The sequence below is a fragment of the Dromaius novaehollandiae genome, chromosome 3 (assembly GCF_036370855.1).
Source record: "Dromaius novaehollandiae isolate bDroNov1 chromosome 3, bDroNov1.hap1, whole genome shotgun sequence".
Lineage (NCBI taxonomy): Eukaryota > Metazoa > Chordata > Aves > Casuariiformes > Dromaiidae > Dromaius > Dromaius novaehollandiae.
In genome coordinates this window covers 3,372,899-3,393,234 of record NC_088100.1, presented here as the reverse complement: position 1 = coordinate 3,393,234, position 20,336 = coordinate 3,372,899, and the positions used below count along the sequence as shown (strand labels likewise).

The following is a 20,336-nucleotide window of genomic DNA, read 5'->3' as shown; positions in this document are numbered from 1 at the left end:
CAATCCAAATGGTTATGCTCATACTTAACTTAAAGTTTTCAACTCCTTAAAGCAAGACTGTCATCCTTAATGTCTGTAAACTCCAGAGTGACTCTTTATTAATAATCTTCTGTGCTGCTCTCCATTAGAGCCAGACCTCTGTTGGAAAGATACAGGGATGCCCTCAGTTCTTGCCTGTTAAGTCGTGTGCGCTGCATGGGGGTCATACCGGTGCAGCTCTGCAGTGAGCATCTGGAGCAGCAGGAATAGAACTAGACTATATTAATCTTATTGTTACGGTTTCTCAACGAGAAAGTAACTAATCACCATGATTTAGCAAGACTACAGAAAGAGGAGTTTGCATTTTAAAGCCATGGATGATCATGTGATTGCCTTGTAACACAGGCTGGAGGTATAGCCAGTACTTGCTTCATCAACCCTGTTTTCTCTAATTTAAATGAGAGTCTACTAAAATTATAGTTTAGCTTTATCCTGCTTTTATGCTCAGCTCTTCTATGTTTTTCCTTTTGTGTCTTTTTTGTGAATTTGTGCTAACAAAATTGTTTGTGACGTAGTACACCCTTGTTTGCAAATGAGGAAACAACGATGTGAAATCACTTAAGTAACTGTAGTTTCATATGTGGCAGATCTTAGATTGTAGTGTAGATCTTTTTATTCTCGTATTTAAAGCTCCAAGTGCTAAAAAAGAAACACTTGCTGTCCAAAGAGGAGGGAAATTTCATTGAATTTATCCAAGCTCCTTCTGCTGCTTAGGTACTGGCATCCTCTGTGAGTCTTTGTTATATCTTGCTTTTCCTCCCAGAGTAGCATAAGAGATGCAGTTTGTCTTTTTGGGCCCCAATTCTTCAACCTAAGTTCTTAAATCTCTAAAGACATTTGGGTTTCAAATTCATTTGATTTTATGAGATGTCTAAATACCGTTTGACTTCTCTCTCCTACTGTTACCAAACTGTTTTCACCTTGTGACGTCAATCATTTTTTTATATAATTGACCATTATACCTTATTTTTTCCTTCACTAAATAACTAGGCTGAAAATGTTCTGAGAATATGATGCCTTATAGGTGCAATCCTGATCCTGCAGGAATCGAGGGAACCAGGATTTCACTCTATAGGTTTATCCTACTAACTTAATGATTAAATCAGCATTGTTTTTTTTAAAGTGAAGAAAGCAGGCAGAAAAAAACTGCAAGGTACTTGCAGTGTTTAAGTCCTTCAAATCATTTTCCATACATTGAACCAATTACATAAACAGATGATATTTACAGGTGACTCCTGGCTACAACTGACCTTCACCTTCCCCCCCTCCCCGCGCACTTCCCAGCCTCTCCTTGAATTTTCCTGTTGTTTCCTCTTAATCGCTGCACAGTTCACACCGTGTTTCAAGCTGTCCTCTTTTCTTGCATGGGGCCATTCTGCCAATTCCCTAGAGACCAGTGTTTGCAACTCCTTTTAACTTCATCCTCTCCACCTGATTTCCTTGGCAATTGTGGAATCTCACAGTTTGGAAAAAGAAATCTCCTCCGAAGTCCAGTCTTCAGGCCTCCAACCAGTTGCAGCATGATTGCTCTTTTCCTTTCTCATGATCATCAGATCAGTCCTTTGGGGAAGGAATCATCAGTTCTTTGGGGAAGGAAGTGGCAAAACTTTTTCAGGAGTGTTTCTTTCTATTATCCTGTAAAACTAATTGCTTTTCAGAGATTGCAAAAACATAATACACATTTAATATATATACCTTATTTTAATTTGTTGAGTGCTTTACCTGTGTGTGGGCATGTGTTTTGGGGGCCGACAGTGAAGGAATTGCGTAGAACTGTGTCTCTCCTTTCGAGAGGTCAGAGAAAAACCATGTTTAGAGTTCAACAGTGTTCCCATGGCTACTTGGACAGGTACATCACAGGAGGGGGAACGCTTCTGGTATTTAACAGCCCTTCCAGATGATTTATGGTTTTGCATAAGCTTTTCCTAAACTGAGAGGTTTTCTAGGGTTGGCACCTCCTTGCTTGTCTCCATGCCCTGCTAGTTCTGTGTTCAGTGGCCCGTGGTTATTAAAATTCTTATCGATACAGGAGTTTCTGAGTGGGGTTCTTGTTTTCTGGGATCATGCATACCTTCTGAACTCCTCAGCTTAACCAAAGGAACGCTTTTCTATGCCTAATGTATTTTATAAGAGAAATGTGTAGAGTTCAAGTAATATTTGCCTTCAATTACAGTAATTAAGTTGTCAGAACTGGAACTCACCAAGGGAATGAGAAAATCCTTTCCTGGTTGGCCAGAGGGTAATTGGTCTTCTGGTCGCAAGTACATTTTACATATTGGGGTGGGGAGTGAGACAGTCCTGGCTGGCATCTGTGGCAAGAAACCTGGGAGACTGTTTGTCATGTTGCAATACACGGTGTCAAAATCCTCCTGTGCACAGAAGAAAATGGAAAAGCAAGCGACCTGTTTAAGTTTGCTTTAGCAGGGCATCTATTTTTGATCTGCACTAATGCTGCTTGCTTGGGCTTGGGTTGGGACATGTATCTTATTTGAAAGACAGCAGCTATAAACATAGCTCAAACCATTTATTCTGTGGATTCTGTCTTGTCAAACTTCTGCTGCAGCTCCCCTTTCAAACGTAAACTATATATATGTGTGTGTGCACAGATACATATATTTTTTCCCAATGTTCAACATTTCTTTGCAGACTTCTTTGATAGAAGTCAAATAGTTTGACTTAATGCATAAACTTACCTCAAGATACCCTACAAGGTAGTCCTAGAAGAAAAGTACCTAATTTTTGTAAGTGCCCACACAAACATTACTGGAATCTCAAGTACAGCATTACTTTCGTTCCACTGGAATAGCTCTCTTGAAAGCAGATGTATGAGGAAATCACTACTCTTAATGCATCACTAATGACACAGATTTTTTCGTTCCTGCTCGTGTGAGTAAAGGTTACTGATCTGTAAGGAGTCAGACCTGCAAAACCTTACTTACAAACTCCAATAAAACCCCCTTCAGCTAGCAAGTTTAATGATGCCCTAAAGAGAGCCAGATCACTTATCTACACCATCATGCAATAACTATAAAGTGTTGAGATAAGTGGTTTTATATCTCCCAGTTTGCTGCTGGCCTTCACCCTGCATATCAGTTTATGCCAGTGAATGTGGGTGTAAAATATGACTGCTCTGGTTTGGTTGTGTTTTATAGTCAGTTCAGTTCACATACAAGATGCATGGGTATAGTGGATGCTCTTATCTGCATGCACATTTATGAATGGAAGAAGTGTAGTATCCCCATTATTCTCACCACGATTGACTGTAATAGCTGTGGATTGCCTTCTGTTCAAGACCAGTGTCCTGTAGGCGAAAACACTGCTAAGAATTGTGCACAATTCCTACCTGCTCAGCTTTCCCCGCCGGCGGGATGTGCTTAGTTACCTGCGGTTCATACATGACTTGAAAGAAAGCAATGTAAAATTTGGGAGCTATCCAGAGAGCCTATTTATGACTTTTGCCAAAGCAAAAGGACATGCCACAAGGGGCTTTTTTTTTTTTTTTTGAGTGCTTCAATATCCATGTAAACATGTCTGAATTTCAGCTGCTTTTTTGGTTTGTTTGTTTTGTAAGTCACAGACAATTTAGCAAGTTATGTATTTTCATCTTGTTGCAGTTGTTGCTTTCTCAGAGTCAATTCTCTTCATGCCATACTTGCATTATTCAGCTGAATGGCTGTAGTTTGCTTTTTGTTTTATATTTACTCTGTAGATACTAGATTCTTTTTATAGATCTTCACCTGCAGGTACAGTTCAGCAGCTATTTATTTTGTGTATGCAGAAACCTTGTAAGATCTAAACTATGATGTTTGTGCCATCTGATAACATTTGAAGCTGTTCTGTGATCAAATGGAGCATATTTAAATAACAACATTTAGGACACAATGACAGTGAACCAGCTATGAAACAAATATTTCTAAAGATCAGATAAGACGGAGGAGATGCATCAATGCTGGATTGTTCTGCATATCTTAAGTTCCTGCACTTTGCTGTAGAGGTATTTCAGGCATGGGATTTCCCTTATGCCACAGGCTAATAGATCATGCTGTATTATTTCCCAGGTTGTTTTATATCTTGTAGAGACATGTGCCCTTGCAAAGTGGATATAATACACTGAGTTTGATATTATTATACATAATCTGCATGACTTGCACAAGTGCAGGTAAACAGTAAGAAATTCTGAACAACAGAGAATCAAATCCCCTTCTCTGTCCTAAAGTACCATACTATATTCTCTCTTTGCCTTCCACCTTGCCACCTTTTCTTCTTCCTAAACTTACACTATCTTTTGCATTAAGGGCTGCCTCTCAAATTCTGCCAAAATCTATACTTATATTAATTTTCAAAGTAGCATTTGTTTTTGAAATACTTTTCTTGTGAGCATGCAAAGAGATAACCTTATGTTTAAAGGTGTTAATTGTGACTCTCACTCCTGCTCCTCTTTGTTTTGCTCCTCTGCAGGAGGACATCGCCAATTCTGAGTCTCAGGAAGAGAAGCAGAGAGACCCCTGGCTATGTGAGCCTGCAGAAGGTGCCAACACAGTGAAGAGTGTTCTCACCGTACAGGAATATTTTGCCGAGCGCATGGCAAAATTGAAGGCATCCCAAAATGAAACCGAAACAAAGTTAGACAATTCTTGTCCAACAGCAGATGAAGCCTTAGAGCCTTCAGAAGAACTGAAAACCAAAGCCAAAAAGAAAAAGAAGAAGCAGAAGAGGGAGGAGGCAGAGAATACAGAGCATAATGAGAAACCAGAAGTGGAACAACGTAAGATAGGTAGCTTGAATGGAGAGGAACTGGATGCTCCAAACAAGGAATGTCACCGAGGAAAAAAGAAAAGAAAACAAAAAGATCAACACGAAGAAGAAAGCATTAGTTGTTATGAAAATATGGGCAGTGGAGAAATTTATATGGGAATATCTGATGAGGAAGAGTGCAACATAAAAGACTCTGAGGCAAAGCAAAAGAAGCGCCATAAGAAGAAACACAAAAGGCAGAAAGAGGAGACAGATGAATATATTGTAGAAACGCAGAGAAAGAAAAAGAAACACTGCAAGCAGATTTAACCATTTAACAGTCAAGCTGTGACTTTGAGATAATTTGAACTTTATCGTGTTGGACAAGAAGCCGATGTAAACACACCAGCCAGATGTCAGGTTGTAACTCTGTCTTGAGCGTGCTGCTCGGTGTCAAGCTGAAACCACAGATTGTGTTTAAATATAGTTCTTTCAAGGGGGCGAGAACACGGTGACAGGCCAATGTGAACATCAGAGCCGTGTTAAAAAGGTCTCCACGCACAGGGCCAAGATGTTTGCATGTCTGCAGAGCAAACTTGGTAAAAACAGTTAAGCTTTGTCTCTTGAAGTACGGCCAACTGTTCCCCCTTACTGACTTTGCAAGAGCTATGTTTTAACACAGCAGACCCTGTGCTGCCTTCAGCCCAGACTCACTCTGGTGTGACTCCGTTCATGTAACATGACAGTAAGCAAAATCAAACCTGGTTTTAACTGCTGTGTAAAAGGCCTTTTTAGGTTATAATTGTGTGAGCCAGTAAATTGCTATCCACGGCATCACACTGACTGCATTTTTCTCAATCCAGGGAGAAAGAAAGTCATGCTACTACTGCCTTTATTCTTAAAGCCACCGTTCTTTCCACTTGTGATAGCCCAGCTCTGCTTGTGGAAACAGGAGAGGTTTTGCAAAGTTGTATGTATTTTTTTCATTGTTTTCCTTTTATATATAAAACAGACATTGTTTCTTCCCAAAATACTTAGTCTAATTAAAGGATTATGCCTGAGTGTCAGTACTAAAGAATGAAACAAAATAACTCCCTTTCTTCCCTAGCCAGTAGTTAACTATTGTCAAGCTAGTGTAACTTTGCAACAGAGCCATAGGAGCTGTGTCTTCATTAGCCATATCTAAATCTGGTTCCCAGGCAACATTCATGGTACCTTCACTGATGGATCTGGCCTTCAAAACATTGCCTTGGATGGAGGAAGCTTTTTTGTGAAATTGGGAGGCCAAATAGATTTTAAAAGCTGGTCAGATGCATTAATATTGCCATTTGCTCACTGAAACATTGCAACTTAAATTTATAACCAAATTAGAGCCTGTTTCTAACAGCAGACCAGGAAATAAGTAATGCTGGAACTCAGCACTCACCTAAGCAGTTTTACATACGGATTTAAAAAGTAAAGATGCATTTTGGCATTTTCATCTTACCCAGCTATAAGTTGCCAGAAGAGACGAGTGAAGTCATGTAATGGGAAGACGCAGTCGCCATCCTCAAGTCTGGTTCTGATCTTGCCTTGGCCACAGAAATTTGAAAGCACAACCCTGAAGACCAACTGGTTATCATGGCGTAATCCAGGGTAGCTGACCAGAATTTAAATCCATTAACTGTTCATTGCTGACTTTGGGCCTGGCTGTGTTTCATCGCTGTAAATCTAAAACATCCCATTGTCCTGTTTTGCTAAATAAAATGTTTTTTTTTTATCTGTGTTGCCTCAGTTGCTTAACACGGCTTGAAAAACACCATTAAGGTGCAGACGTAACATTGAACAAATTTCTTTAAGCTGTCTTTATTGCCCACAGGGAGAAACATAGTCGGCAACACACAGTCCACATGCTTCAGGTGTTTTAGCTGCAGCTTAACTGGACTTTTCACTTTTCTAAGACATCTTGGTGTGAAATGCAGCTTTCTTCCCTCAAGGCATGCAGCTTATTCCAGCGAAATTACTGTGGTTTTACGCTATTATAAGAGAGCCCAAGACGCCTTTCTGCATGTTGCACACTGGCCTGCTAGTGTTTTTAAACCCTTGTAGCATTTGCTTTTCAGTCCTGTACAAATATTAGCCATCATGATGGTGCTATGGCTGGGCTTGTTCCCAGGCTTCCTTAAACAATATATCACTTAACACCGTGAGGCTGCTATACAGTTCTGAATAAACTCCGTGCTTGAGGTGAAAAAAATCTTCTTGGTGGAAGAAGGCAGCAGAATAATTTTTCATGTTTCATGGAAGCATCCTAATATTATGGGTCTCCTTCAAAGCAACCCCTGCAGTTTCTTGGTCACCACAAATTAGGATTTTTGCTTGTCAGTAAGAGCCCAAAAGCAAACTGTTTGCAATATTATTTTAACTCCTAGGCTGCTAAACTTTACAGTCTTTGTGGGATTTAAAGTTAAAAAGGTGCTAGTAAAGGAATAGGTTTTGCTCTCCAAACAAAACTGGGCTTGTTTGTTTGTTCGCTGTATTAATCTTCTGTGAGTTTCTAAGTGCTAATTCTTATGGAAAGTGTTTGGCCAGATTCCAGTGTTAGTCACAGAAAGTATAAAAACAGGAATAAATCTTTAAATTTACGGAGTTACTGCAGTCAAGCATGGTACACCTAAGATTTAAATCTGGTTCAGATTTAACTTTCAGATACAAATAGAAGATTCTCTACTTGTGCAGGAAGAAGTGTGAATTTCTCTTTGACCCAGGAAATGTGTGATTTTATTTATTTTAATGTGCCTGTGATATCTAGCTCAAAGAGAAATAACATATACAGAGTATGGGTTGCAGGAAAAAAAAAAGTATAACGGACTAAAATTTGGAGAAAATGATTTTCTTAGCTGCTCGTCTCTTCGTATGTTAGTAATCAACAAATTTTGCATTATTTGACAAAAAGTTCTTAGCAGATATTATGTAGCGAAGTGGATGATTTCAAAGCAATACATTATGTTTTGTTTATAGTGGGATGTGAGTCCAGTTTTAACCAAACTTGAATTACGTCATTACCCCAGTGGTGAAATTAGCAGAACGTAAACGCAAAGAAATGATTTGGTTTTATTTCTGTGAAAATAGGACTTTTAAACAGCAGGGTCTTTTGTTATATATTTGCACATCGTACCCATACTTCGAAGCACAAAGTTAATGTACCTCCAAGTGAAATTACCTAGAAACAGAGCAAAATGATAGTCACCAGTCTGCCTTTGCTTCCAAATTGAGAGCGATGCACAAGCAGCATCAGACACTAACGTGTTTTAGTAATCCCAAACGCCAGTGATGTAGAAGCGAATTTGTTTTTACACATTTGGGGCCTTATGCAGATGATGGTCGTCTGCTGCCAGCATCAGACCAAATTCTGCATGAGCCTTATAGGCTTTTATATGCTTATTTTGATCTTACCAGTGTCTTACTCTTCAGAGCCTTCCTTGGAGCCAAGGATGGGAGATTGTGTTGGGGGGTGCTGGGCGAGACCCCGAATCACTAAACACCATTCCTTGGATTTCTTTCCAAGACTTACTAGCTTTCTTGCTTTATACTGGTCATGGGTTATTTCAAAGCAAAGATAGCCGGTACTATCAAGTTTCAAGACAACCCATTAAGATTTGTGCTCAGAACCTCGTAGCCTTACTTCTTTGGGGATTTTAGTCCATTAGATGCTATCCAAAACGCAGCTATGTTGTGAATTTTAGGAAGTGTACTTGGGGATCCATCCAGTTCGGTGTCTTTTTCAATCAACACGGTTTCCCTTTAAGCAAGAAGATAGTTCTGGTGCTGGCTGCTTTCAAATAAGATGCTCACAGCAAAGAAAATTAACTGCATGCACCGATGTAATTAACCAATTTTCTCTTGTTTAAACACACAAGATTGAAGTTCCCAAAGCATCCACCTTCAAAAGGCCCAATTTACGTCATGAAACCTCCAAACCTGCCAGCACTAAGAGGAGGAAGGAAGCTGCAAGAAGAGAGGAAAACCAGACAAAGTCAATTGGAAACACTGCATAGCATCCCGCCTATCTTAAAAAAAGATCTTATAATAGTGTGTCCTCAAACAGCATGCGGATTGCAAGCACCGAAAGCAGCCTTTTGCTTAATTTCTCCCCAGTCCCAGGCGCTCCGAGGTTTGTTATGGTAAGGGCTGCAAATCTTGTTTGCACAGTGTCGGTGGCTGAGGAACCCCAAGGAAGGATCAGTGCTCACGAAGCGCCTGGGCAATAACCCAGACCGCCGTCTCTGCGCCCATTCCGCAGAAATGAAACTTTTAGTGATGTGGGACAGGTGAATGTGGTAGAAAACATTCGGGGTGGCAGGAGCGGGAAGCTTGTCCCAATTCCAAATTGCAACTCAATTTTTCAGCAAGTCGGAAGTTAAAAATTCTGCTTCTGAGTCACTCAAAGATTTTTTTCTTTTTTTTTTTTTTTTTGATCTTAATCCCTTTTGGGGTTTTTTCTTTGCAAATTTTAAAGTGAAAGAGGGAAAATCTGCCAGTCGCCTTTAACCAAATAAAATCTCCTTCATTTGGGAGCTGTTAAAAACAAAACCGCATTTTAAAAAAAGGAGTAACACAAGAAATACCCAGCATCATGACTGCGTGTGCGCTGAAGAGTTTAGCATAATCTTTTTTTGCCTTCGTTTCTCACCGCGGGGTGCATGAGGGGAAAGCTCTGGTTTCTTCTGCTGGCAAATGAATGCGATGCCGGTGGCGGTCCGTGGGGAAGGCGTGGGGGACCCGGGGCAGGGTCGGCAGCGGCAAAGCAGCTGGGAGCTGCCCTGCGCGGAGACAGCGCTGCTGCGGGACCCCCCACTGCCTCTGCAAAAACCGCCCCTGGGAGACGAGGGCTCCATCAATAATTAAGGAACATGTGAATATTGAGCTAATTTAGGATTTTGCAGTTTCTCACGCATTTTAATGTCCTTAAGTGTTGGGGGGGGGGGGTCACCATGAAAACAGGCTTGCTGTTTGCAAGCTGCGTAAAAATGCCGTGTGTCAGATCCACCCCAAAAGTCATTTAGGGGATGTTTTTAGAGCGAGGACGGACTTCCCTGCGCAGCGGGAAAGCTGGATTCTCTGCGTGACCCCACAGGAGTTACTGCCCCTGGTCCCCATCCGTGAAATGGGGAGAACAAAGCTTTCTTCCACCCTTTGTCTGCTCCGTCTATTGTAGCGTGTAGCTTCAGCAGTAATTTCCCTGCTCTCCAAGCCCTGGGAGAGCTCTGCTTCTTCCCGTGCCCCAGATACAGGTAAGCGTTACGCCAGAATCACCAAAGGTAAGCATAAAAAGCAAAGATGAGTTTTCCAGACCGCCGCTAATTACCCCGATACGGTCGCAATTAAAAGGTGGCATTTTCACATGGCCCCAGCTGCCTTTATGTAATGCGGAGCTTGCTACAGGACAGGTTTAACCAGCATTTTAAGTAGGGTGCAGAATGAAACCCATCTTACTAATGCAATCAGAATGCCAGGTGCTAAAGGAGGGGGGGGGGGGAAAAGTGTTTATTATTGTTTGCATTAGAGCACTCCAAACACGGCGCGGGGGCCTCTAGGAAGGTGCTGCCTTGGCGAGTGGGAGAAAATCCAGAGTGAGTAATATTTCATATTACTTACTTTGTCTGGTGACCGTCTAGGAGTCCCAGCGTGCATCTCAGCAAGTTTGAAATGCACGTGAGTTTGCCCCTGCGATCCCCCCGCGATGTTAGCCCCCCGACGCGAAGGGAATTGCAAGGACCGGGAAAACCGGGAGAGTTTTTGGCTCCGAAAGCTTCACGGTATCTGCAGCCGAGACGGGAGCTCGACACTGGGCTCCTGCATCCCAGCTTGGTGCTTTAGCATCTCCCAGACTTCCCATCCCACCCTGCAAAAGGCACCTTGGAAACATGCTGCGGGGTGGAATCGCTACCATACATCGTGTAACAGGGCTTGACTGGAATTAATCATTTTTTTCCCGCTATAAGGTGATATATTACACTACTCCCAACAATTTTCCGGCCTCCAGGGCCTCTGGTATAGGGGTGGTATTTTTATAATAATAATTACACACAGGCCTAGTGCATCCTGATGGTCTGGTCTTCTGGTGCACTTCAATACCTATCAAAGGGAAACTGGGAAAAAAAGAAGGATCTTATGGACTTTCTTCCCTTGGCTTTCCAAGAGGATGGAAACCAGGGCCTTCAGCTTGGCCCTGCCACCAAGGCCGGGGCAATGTCCCTCTCTGGAGTCAAACTGAAGCCCCAACTCTGCTACCCCAAACCCGGCTCTTCCGGCCAGCCGGATCCGCAGGTTTCCGTGCAAAACCTGACCGTCGCCCGGCAAAATCCAAAGGGAGCTGGAGAGGGATGAAATCCCCGCCGACAACCCCTGCAGTGACCCCTTTTTGCAAAAAGCACCCGGGAGACCTGTTTGGGAGGCGGTTGGAGGCATCGCGAGACGGGAGCCGCAGTGAGGACAGGGACTCGCTTCCCAAATCCCGGAGCGCTGCGGCTCCAAAACGCCCATCGCTATGTGCCGGGCTGCATGTACGTGTGTGTAAAGGGTTTATAAATCTGTCCCGAGCTCAGGAAATCTCCCGCGCCTTGGAGATTTAAGAGAAGTTGCCTTCCTGTTGTATTCCCAGATAACGCCGCTCTGATCGAGCCCACTTGTAAATAGCTTAATAGATTTAATCAGTTCCTTTGGAAAATGTTGTTGTTTCTGCTCGTTTTTTAAGTCGGTCCCGGAGAAAAGCTCGGAAAAGGGGCAGTTGCAGCTATCGGCCCCCCGCGGCGGGGTTCAGGCGCGCTTGCACGGCTCCGAGCCCCCGAATCGCCGCGAGCACCCGGCAAAAGCCCCATCAGCAGCGGGCAAAAGGAGCAGGAGAGACCAGGAAACCCGGGCAGATCCCGACCCGCAGCGCTTGCATTTACACACCGCGCTCGCCATCACCTGTAACCTGACCAGAGTCAACAGGAACACCCAGACACGTGCACCGTCGCTGCCCACCCTGCGCAAACACCCCCCTTTTGCTTATTCCCCCCCGCCCGCTGCTCTTGCAGGCGCCAGGCCGCTGCGGCTCGCTCCGTCCCGAGGAAACGCCTCCCCGCGCCGGGCCCTGTCCCGACGGCTTTCTGGCAGCCCGGATGGGAAATCCGCGATCGCTCGGAGCCGCCCTGCGCCGGCCGGTCGTAAAGGACTCGAGCAGCTTTACGCGTCGCGGGGCCAGCGGGGACAAGCGGAGGGGACTGCCAGTGGGTTCCTGGGCCCCCGAAGCTCCCTGGAGATCCTTCATCCCATCCCTGGCTGCGGGGAGGCTTCCTGGGGGCGGTTTTCCTGCCCAAAGCAGGGGGGTTGGCGCTGGTTCCCGGGAAATAGCCCGGCCTGACCACGGCGTTTGCATCCCAGCCGGGCTGGGGTGGCTTTGCAAAACGGAGCAGGGGGGAGGTCTGCATCAAATGCCACCGAGGCCGCAGCAAGGAGAGGACTGCAAGGTGCCACGCTGGCCCTCCACCTCCCAGTGCCCTGCAGCCAGGCACTGGGAGCAACTGGGGACGTCACGGCCGTCCCCAGTCCCTTCCCCTGCTCTGCGTGGCACCCTGCGAAGCTCACTCGGGAGCCGAACCAGGCTGGAAAACCACCTGCCAACAGGTCCTCGTATGGGTCCCGTATGATGGGACGTGCGAAAACCCGCAGGTGGGCAAAGCCGGGTGAGAAGGGGCACCCGCCGGCCAGCGCCGTGTATGCCCCTGCGCCTCCCTTGGCCCTTGCAAACATCCCACCGGTGCTTGCAAAGGCCGGGGACGGGGTCCGGCTGGACACTCTGCACCCCCGCAGGGTCCAGACCCTCTTTTGGGGGCTGTTCTCCCTTTTTCTTTAGACCCGGGGCCACGCCGACAGCGCTACGCCGTGCCAAAAAAATAAATAAATAAAATCTGGGCGCTCTCGTCCCCCTCTGCTGCCTTGAAGCCTCAGGGCCTTTGGGAGCCGGGGGGGCGAGGAGGCGGGTGGCAGGCCGGGCTGTGCGGGGGGGGGGGGGGTGTCCCTCCTCGCCGCCCTTTGGCTGCGCTCGGCAAAAAAAAAAGGAAAAAAAAAAAAGGAAAAAAAAAGAAAAAAGACAGAGGAAAAAGGGGGGAAAAGGAGGGGGCCGGCGGAGGGGGCCGGCTCTCGGGGTGCTGCCCCCCCCCCCCCCCCCCGGCCGCGCCTCGCCGGGGCTGCGGGGCGGGGAGAAGTTTTCTCTCCCCCGCGCCATCCTGGCCGGGGCTCGGGAGTTTGCAAACAAGGAGGAGCAGCGAGTCCCTTCGGTGTCATTGGAGGAGGCTTTTTCCAAGGAGCTCATAAATACGGCGGGGCCGGGCGGCGGGCGGCGGCTGTGCGGGCACCCCCCGAGGGCAGCGCAGCGGGCAGAGCCGCGCCGGGGGCGCCGGGCCATGGCCGCGCTGCTGGGCACCTTCCCCTGGCCGGAGCGGCTGGAGGGGGCGGCCGAGGGGCTGCCGCCGGGGCCGCCCCCCCGGGCGCCGCCGGGGGACAAGGGCGCCGAGAGCCGCATCCGCCGGCCCATGAACGCCTTCATGGTGTGGGCGAAGGACGAGAGGAAGCGCCTGGCCGTGCAAAACCCCGACCTGCACAACGCGGAGCTCAGCAAGATGCTCGGTGAGGAGCGGCGGAGGAGGGGGGGGGGGGGGGGAAACGGGGAAGGGGGGCACCCCGCGGGTGGGCACCCGTGCACCCACCGGGCCACCCCATGGATGCACAGCCTGGCTCCCGCACCCACCCAGCCACCCCACGGCTTGCAAACCTTGCCTCAAGTCAGGGACCCGTGCACCCATCAGGCCACCCCATGGGGTGCAAAGCCTGCCCAGGTTCGTGCCCCATGGGTGGGCAGCCGTGCACCCACCAGGCCACCCCACGGGGTGCAAACCTTGCCCCGGGCCACCCCTCGGGGTGTGAAAGCAGCCTGGCTCCGTGCACCCACTGGGCCACCCCTCGGGGTGCAAAGCCTGCCCAGGTCTGACACCCGGGGGTACAGGCACCCGTGCACCCACCCTGCCACCCCTTGGGCTGCAGACCCCGCTGGGTGCCAGTCATGGGGGCATGCACCCATGCACCCCAGCACCCTATGCTGTGACCCTGCCGCTCTCCGGTGCCCTGGGGCAGACACCGTGCGCCCATCTGGCCTCCTCTGGGCTGCCAGGGTCTGGGAGCCCCAGGAAGCAGCGCAAGGAGGGACCCCCAAATTTTCTCAGCCTCTCTTTGCTGACCCACTTCTCCCCAAAACTCACCAGCCTGCCCCAGTTTGCATGGCCAGGTAGGGGGGGCTTCTGCTGTTTTTTTGGGGGAGTCACAATCCATTTTTAATATAGACTTATTCCCTGCCCGTCATCCACTCCTTCCCACTTTTCCTCCTTCCCAATTTCTTGTATGAGACCAAGAGGGAAAAGAGAAATAACCAGCCCAAACAGCCTGAGAAAGACCTTCCTGCATTGCAACACAGCTTCACTGTCCGCTCTCTTGCCCAAAGTTTGTGTTTCCCCGGACAGTTTTGCAGTGTTTTCTTTGGTGGTTTGGGTTTTCCATGCAGCGTCTCTGCTTGTTAGTGTTATTTTTGCAGTCTCTGGCTATGGGAGGGCATCAAACGCATTGCTCTGTGTCCTCCTATCCCCCCCTGCTCCTGCCCTGGGAAACAGCCTGGGATACCCTCGCTGTGGGACACAAACACCCCCGGCGTGGCTCGTCTCTGGGGCCATCGCGTGTGTTGGGGGCATTTGGGGTATTTTTGGGGAGTGGAGAGCGGCATCGCTTTGCCCCGGTACCCCGGAGCGGTGCAGCGCCGTGGTGGCAGGGCTCAGCCGTGCCCAGGGACGTCCCGACCCATTTTGGAGACTTGGGATGGGGGGGGGGGGTTAGGTGGACCTACCGTGGCATGGAGACCTGGCCTTCACGCTTCACTCCTCCCCTTCTTCGCTGTCCCGGCGCCGTCTCGTTCTCCTGCCGGGTTTGCACGCTCCGCGTCCTCCCCATGCGGCGAGCAGGAGGCCCCGTCCCAGCCGCCGGAGATCTCCCGGGTTAGGTGTCCCGGGAGGCAGCCCCCTTCCTCCTGCCGCCACCGCCGGCACTCAGGGGAGTTTCCTTCTCCGTTGCAGGCAAATCCTGGAAGGCGCTGAGCCTCGCGCAGAAGCGGCCCTACGTGGAGGAGGCCGAACGGCTGCGGGTGAAGCACATGCAAGATTACCCCAACTACAAGTACCGGCCGCGGCGGAAGAAGCAGGTCAAGCGGATCTGCAAGCGGGTGGACCCGGGTTTTTTGCTGGGCAGCCTGGCGCGGGACCAGAACGCCGTGCCGGAGAAGCGGCCCTGCGGCAGGGCGGCGGGCGAGAAAGAGGGGCCGGGTGAGTACCCGCCTCGCCCGGGGCTGCCGCCCGCCCGGGGGTACCGGGAGGCCCCGGCGGGCGGCGGCAGCAATGCCAGCGTGGACACCTACCCCTACGGGCTGCCCACGCCGCCGGAGATGTCTCCTTTGGACGCCATCGACCCCGAGCAGAGCTTCTTCTCCTCGCCCTGCCCCGAGGAGCATCACCGCTCCCACCTGGCCGGAGCCACCTTCTCCCCGGAGTACGCGGCCACCTCGCTCCCGTGCAACCACCACGCTCTCGGCGCCTGCATGATCCCCCCGGCCTCCAGCTGCCCTCCCCTCCCTCCTCCTCCTCCCCCCAGCTACTACACGCCTGCTTTCCACCCCGTCCACCCCCAAAACCTCCATGCCCACCTGGGCCAGCTCTCGCCGCCGCCCGAGCACCACAGCTTCGACAGCCTGGACCAGCTGAGCCAAGCCGAGCTCCTGGGGGAGATGGACCGCGACGAGTTCGACCAGTATCTCAACACCCCCGGGCACGCCGACCACGGCAGCGCGCTGCTCAACGGACACGCGCCGGCGGCCCCGGCGGCCGGCGGCTCCCACGCCTCCGAGACCAGCCTCATCTCCGTCCTGGCGGACGCCACGGCCACCTATTACAATAACTACAGCGTCTCCTAGGCCGGCGGGCCGGCGGGAAGACCCGGCAGCGTTACGGGGGACATCCCCCGGGAGGACGTCGCCCGCCCGCGGGGGCCACCGCCTCCGTGCCGGAAGGGCCGCGGAGTCTCCTCGGCGGCCTGGGCGAGGGGTTTCGGCTGTCGGCGGGTGTCGAGCGTTGGGTCGCCCGCTCCGACGCGGGGACGCGCTGCCCCGAGCCCTCCGGCTGCTTCCCCTTCCCCGACCCGCGACGCTCCGGGAAGGAGGGCGGCAGCATCCCGCGGGTACCTGCCCCGAAACCTCGGCGCGGGCGAAACCCGGCGGAAAAAGGGCAGCGATGGGGGGAAGAAGCGAAGGTTTGGTGGCGCGACCCGCTGGGGAGCCGTGTCTGCGGGGAGGGACCAGGGCGAGGAGGAGGGATGCGGCCGCCGGCAGCTTCCCCGCGAGGAACCGGCGGATCGGGGCTGTCCGGGGACGAGCGCGTCTCGCCGCTGCGTTAAAACCAGCACCGCCACCAGCTTCAGTCTGTGCCTCGGCCTCCCCCCGCCTCCCTCCCGGGCTGGGAAAATTTATTCGGATGAGCACTTTGGAAAAGAGGTGATAATGTAGCAGACACATTTCTTCTCAAACACCATTTGAAGGCAAACACTTACTGCTTAGACGCAGGGCCCGATGCCTCCTCTAACTCCAGCGTATTATTGCTTGTAATAAAGCTGTACATTGATTTATACGTTCCATTATTTTTCCCCTCGGATTTTGTATTGCTAGAGTTCTCTTTCTTTTCATAAAGATGAAGCTTTATTTTAAATCAGTTATATGACATGATTAATCTTAGTGTTTACTGTATGGCACTTGGTAATGATTAGTTAGTAGCGTGGCTATGATTTTTTCTGGTTTCAGTCCTGAACGTGTATTAATAATAATTGCAAATAATACTTAAAAAAAAACAACACACAACTTCACAGGTTTTAAGCTAATACATTCTATCTTTTTTGTGTGTGACACTATGCATTTTGAATGAGTGTGGATACGAGTTTGCATAAAATATTTAATTTAAATAAATATGTTTTTATACAATGATTGTTTTATGATTTAAATTGCTGTAGCTATTGACAAAGTTTTCAAAGGAGAAACATTTCTTGTGTGAGTGCTGTTTTTTATTTTTTTTTGTTCGTATTTTCAGCCAAACTTTTCTACTTCCATTTTTTTTTTTTTTAATAAAAAAAGATCTGTGGTTATCTTTACAAATTGTGGACTGCTTTCTGACGAGCTGGCTGGAGGCACGAGCCAAGCATACCTTTACTTTCCACGGTGTGTCTGAGGGGCAGCAAATCATTTTAATGGGCTGGGTCCTGCTTTCGTCATCTTGTCACGGGGCCTTTTAATGCTGGGTACGACGTGGATGTACGCCGTGAGGTTGATACGGAGTTCGCCTTTAGTGTGTCCATGGACACAAACGATGTAGCTTGTTTTGCGGAGAGTGTCAGTCTCCAGAGCATGATTTTTTACTCAGTTAGGGCTGTTTTCCACCATACGTGCTGGTGCACCTTCTAAGACCGCTTTGCGGTGCCAGGACCACATGAAGGGTCCGTGCTGCAAATGCAGGTCAAGGCCGTGAGTCTTGCGAAACAGAGGAAATTCGGGGAGCTGGGAGGCCGGTGGCCCGGGAGTGGGTGGGTGCTAGGTGGTGCCTCCAGACGTAGCTAGCGAAGAGCTGCATGGACAGAGCCGACCTCCTAAATACTTGGAGAAAAGCTTCTTGTGGTCCTGCTTGTGGACCAGCTTCACAGCCTGATGTTATCAGACAGTAGATTAAGTTTTGTCCCTGCAGCCCTTGAGTCTCAGCCGTTGACCCCTGTGCAACTGCAAAAGCTGTATCTTCCCAGCCAACCTGCTTGGCCCACAAAAAGCCAAGGCGTGAGTTTCCTAAGGCACCTTGTGATGAGTGTCCACGTGCGCTGGCTGGAAGGGGGTCTCTGGAGGCTGCCCAACCCTACTGCCCACCCAAAGGTCTGAGTTACCTCCACAGAAAAGAAATCACTTATTTCTGACTCCGGGAGCCTGTGGTCACCAAACGTGGGAAGCTGGGTGACCATTTGGGGAGGCAGCTGGGGTCCCTATGTAGGTCCTGCTGTTAAATGGGTGCTTTTGCGTTTCCCGGACTGTGATGGCCTTTGCACCTGCATGGTGCCAGACCAGCACCGCCGCCCAGGGCTGGAGCCAGGGACACGATCGATGCTCAGCTGTGCCGTGGAGCTGGACTCGTTTTACCTTTCAGTCTAGGGCTGCCCAGTGGCATTAAGCAGCTCATGCAGGAACATGTGGGTGTGGGATTGGAGAAGTCCTGCTGTTCCCTACCCCTGCTCCATCCACGAGCCCTGGTGGTGCCCCAGAGCCGAGGGATGCTCACGGCACCCGAGCCACTGCAGGAGGGTGTCTCCTCCGCCACAGGGGATTTTAAAAGCTGTTCTGTAGCCTGGGTGGGGGGGAGATGGCTGCATATATGCAGACCCAAAGCAACAGGGACCCCAGCAGCTGTGATGGTTAGGTCTGGTCCCAGCCCCTTGCTAGAGGAGCCTGCGTGGCAGAACGTGTGAGCGCTCCTCAGCCGCTCCAGCGCGAAGGCCGCGTGGGCTGCAGGGCCATGGCAGGGAGTCTCCTGCCAGCTGAGAGCGGAGCAAAAACCCTTTAAACTGCCCCAGGGAGGAAGGAGAGAGCGCATCTGCTAGTGCCCCCGCAGCGAGGGCAGTGCAGTGCTGGACTCTGACCGTTGCATTTGCACCCTCCGATGGGATCCTCTTGCCCCAGCACTGGCTGCAATCGCCGTCGGCACCAGCCCAGCTCGGTCTGGGAGATTGCAACACCCGAAATCCGTGGTGTGGAGGTTCCCACGAAGCGCTGAGCCCGGCTGGGGGATGGATATGCCAAAGTCCCCGCATGACTCGCACCCACGGGGCATGCTGCGCATGCGGGGAAGGCAGGCAGCAGCCTTGAGTCTGATTTCCCGGGGAAAAGTGTTTTTACAGGCATCCCACCCCCAGAGCATCCCGCTGGCATCAGAAAGCCCCAGAGGCACGTTGCACGCCAGGCACCGCCTCAGCCTCCCCTCCGCAACCCGGGCACCTCCTGCGAGGGGGATCTGTCCCCGCTTGTCCGGACCGGAGCCACGCGAGGCGAGGCCGGAGCATGTCACCCTGCACTCGGCACGGCAGCAAGGGCTGCAGGCCCCAACCGGGAGCCGGGGCCCCGCGGGGCGTTTGGAGCCGAAGCCAAGGCGAGGTGCGGCTCCCTGGGAGCCAGGGCTCCCAGCCGGATCCAGCAACACGCCCAGCGCCCGGAGCAGCCGGATCCCGCCTCCCAGTGGCTGGCGGGACACTGGGAGCTGGGATGAGATTCGGCAGTGGAGCTGGGCAACCCTTCTCCAGCATGCAACAGCGCTGCTTTCTCCTCAGCTTGGTCCGAGTCAGAATACATTTTATATATATATACATATATATATTTTTTATATATATATATATTTATATATATATATATATTTTAAATCCAGTGCTTTAGGAACAGTATGAGAAGGGCAAACTCCAGGGGCATCCCCAAATTGCTCTCCACGCAGGGATGGTAGTGGGGCAAGGAGGACGGTAGCTGTGCCCTACCTGGCCCACCGGACCCCCAGCTTAGCAGGGAACTGGGAAGAGAAATGCTGCTGTCAAAAAAATAATAAGCAGCCAGCAGAGGTGGGAAGGAGCCTTTTTGGCTTGAAAATCAGATGTCCTCCGTCGGATAACCGGTGACCATGGTGGTTTATTGGCATGGGGACATCTCCAGCTGCAGTGGGGCTCATCCTGCATCGGTCCTGGGAGCACTTTCCCCTTAGTGCCCCAAAACCACAAGCCCGAGGTGGTATCTGCACAGGCTGGAGGGTCCTGTGGTTTGTGGGCTGCGCTCTCGAGACGGGCTGGGAACCAGCAGGAAAATCGCAGCAGATCAAACCAGGGCTGCAGGATGGGCTGAAATGACCTCGAGCCGTGGTCAGGCTCCCACCAGATTCAGCCAAGGCCGGGATTTCTCCGGGCCAAGAGGTGGCCAGGGCGCGAGCCCTCTGTCCCCGCGCATCCGGCCGGCCTCGGCCCCGGCCCCGGCCCCGCAGGGCTGGCGCAGAGCCCGGGTCGTGGCGCTGGCCCTCGGGAGCGGGGATGAGGTCACCTTCCCGGATAGTGCTGCGGTCCGGGCCAGCCAGGCGCTGCCGCGTGTTGTCATGCCTTGGCCCTCCTGGGAAGGGCGATTTCCTTTGAATCCAAGGAGCAGGTGGTGCCTTTTCTCCGTCAGCGCTGAGCCCCGGGGGTGGCAAAGCCAAAATTTTGTTCTAACCCCTGATGGGAGTGGCTTGTCCCCAAGGGCCTCTTCACCCCAGTGTCTGACCCCATATCACCCTGGCAGTGAGATGGCAGGAGGAGGGGGGAAAAAATCCTGGAAGGAGGTGGTTTAACCTGGGATTTGCCTGTTGCAGAGAGCATCATCGGGTGTAGCAAGAGCAAGGACCGTGCGCTTGGGCCGG

At 50.7% G+C, this 20,336-nt stretch overlaps 2 protein-coding genes across 2 annotated transcripts in view; both read left to right on the top strand.

The window, feature by feature from the left end:
• Nucleotides 1-6,532, top strand: part of LOC112984282 (PIN2/TERF1-interacting telomerase inhibitor 1) — a 73,367-nt gene extending 66,835 nt beyond the window's left edge. The window contains exon 7 of the mRNA XM_064508282.1: nucleotides 4,498-6,532. Coding sequence (XP_064364352.1) covers nucleotides 4,498-5,103 — 606 coding nt within the window. The 3' untranslated portion in view covers nucleotides 5,104-6,532. The remainder of the gene's footprint in view (nucleotides 1-4,497) is intronic.
• Nucleotides 6,533-12,981: 6,449 nt separating this feature from the next.
• On the top strand, nucleotides 12,982-16,997 carry SOX7 (SRY-box transcription factor 7). Its single transcript, XM_026101979.2, has 2 exons — nucleotides 12,982-13,425; nucleotides 14,916-16,997. Exons 1-2 carry the CDS (start codon nucleotides 13,203-13,205, stop codon nucleotides 15,803-15,805), a joined length of 1,113 nt encoding a protein of 370 aa, XP_025957764.1. The 5' UTR covers nucleotides 12,982-13,202; the 3' UTR covers nucleotides 15,806-16,997.
• Nucleotides 16,998-20,336: the final 3,339 nt, after the last annotated feature.

Excerpts from the sequence above, each read along its gene's own strand:
- SOX7 (XM_026101979.2), top strand. The coding sequence starts at position 13,203 with ATGGCCGCGCTGCTGGGCACCTTCCCCTGGCCGGAGCGGCTGGAGGGG. Across the intron at positions 13,426-14,915 it reads GGAGCTCAGCAAGATGCTCG|GCAAATCCTGGAAGGCGCTG; the intron begins GTGAGGAGCGGC and ends TCTCCGTTGCAG.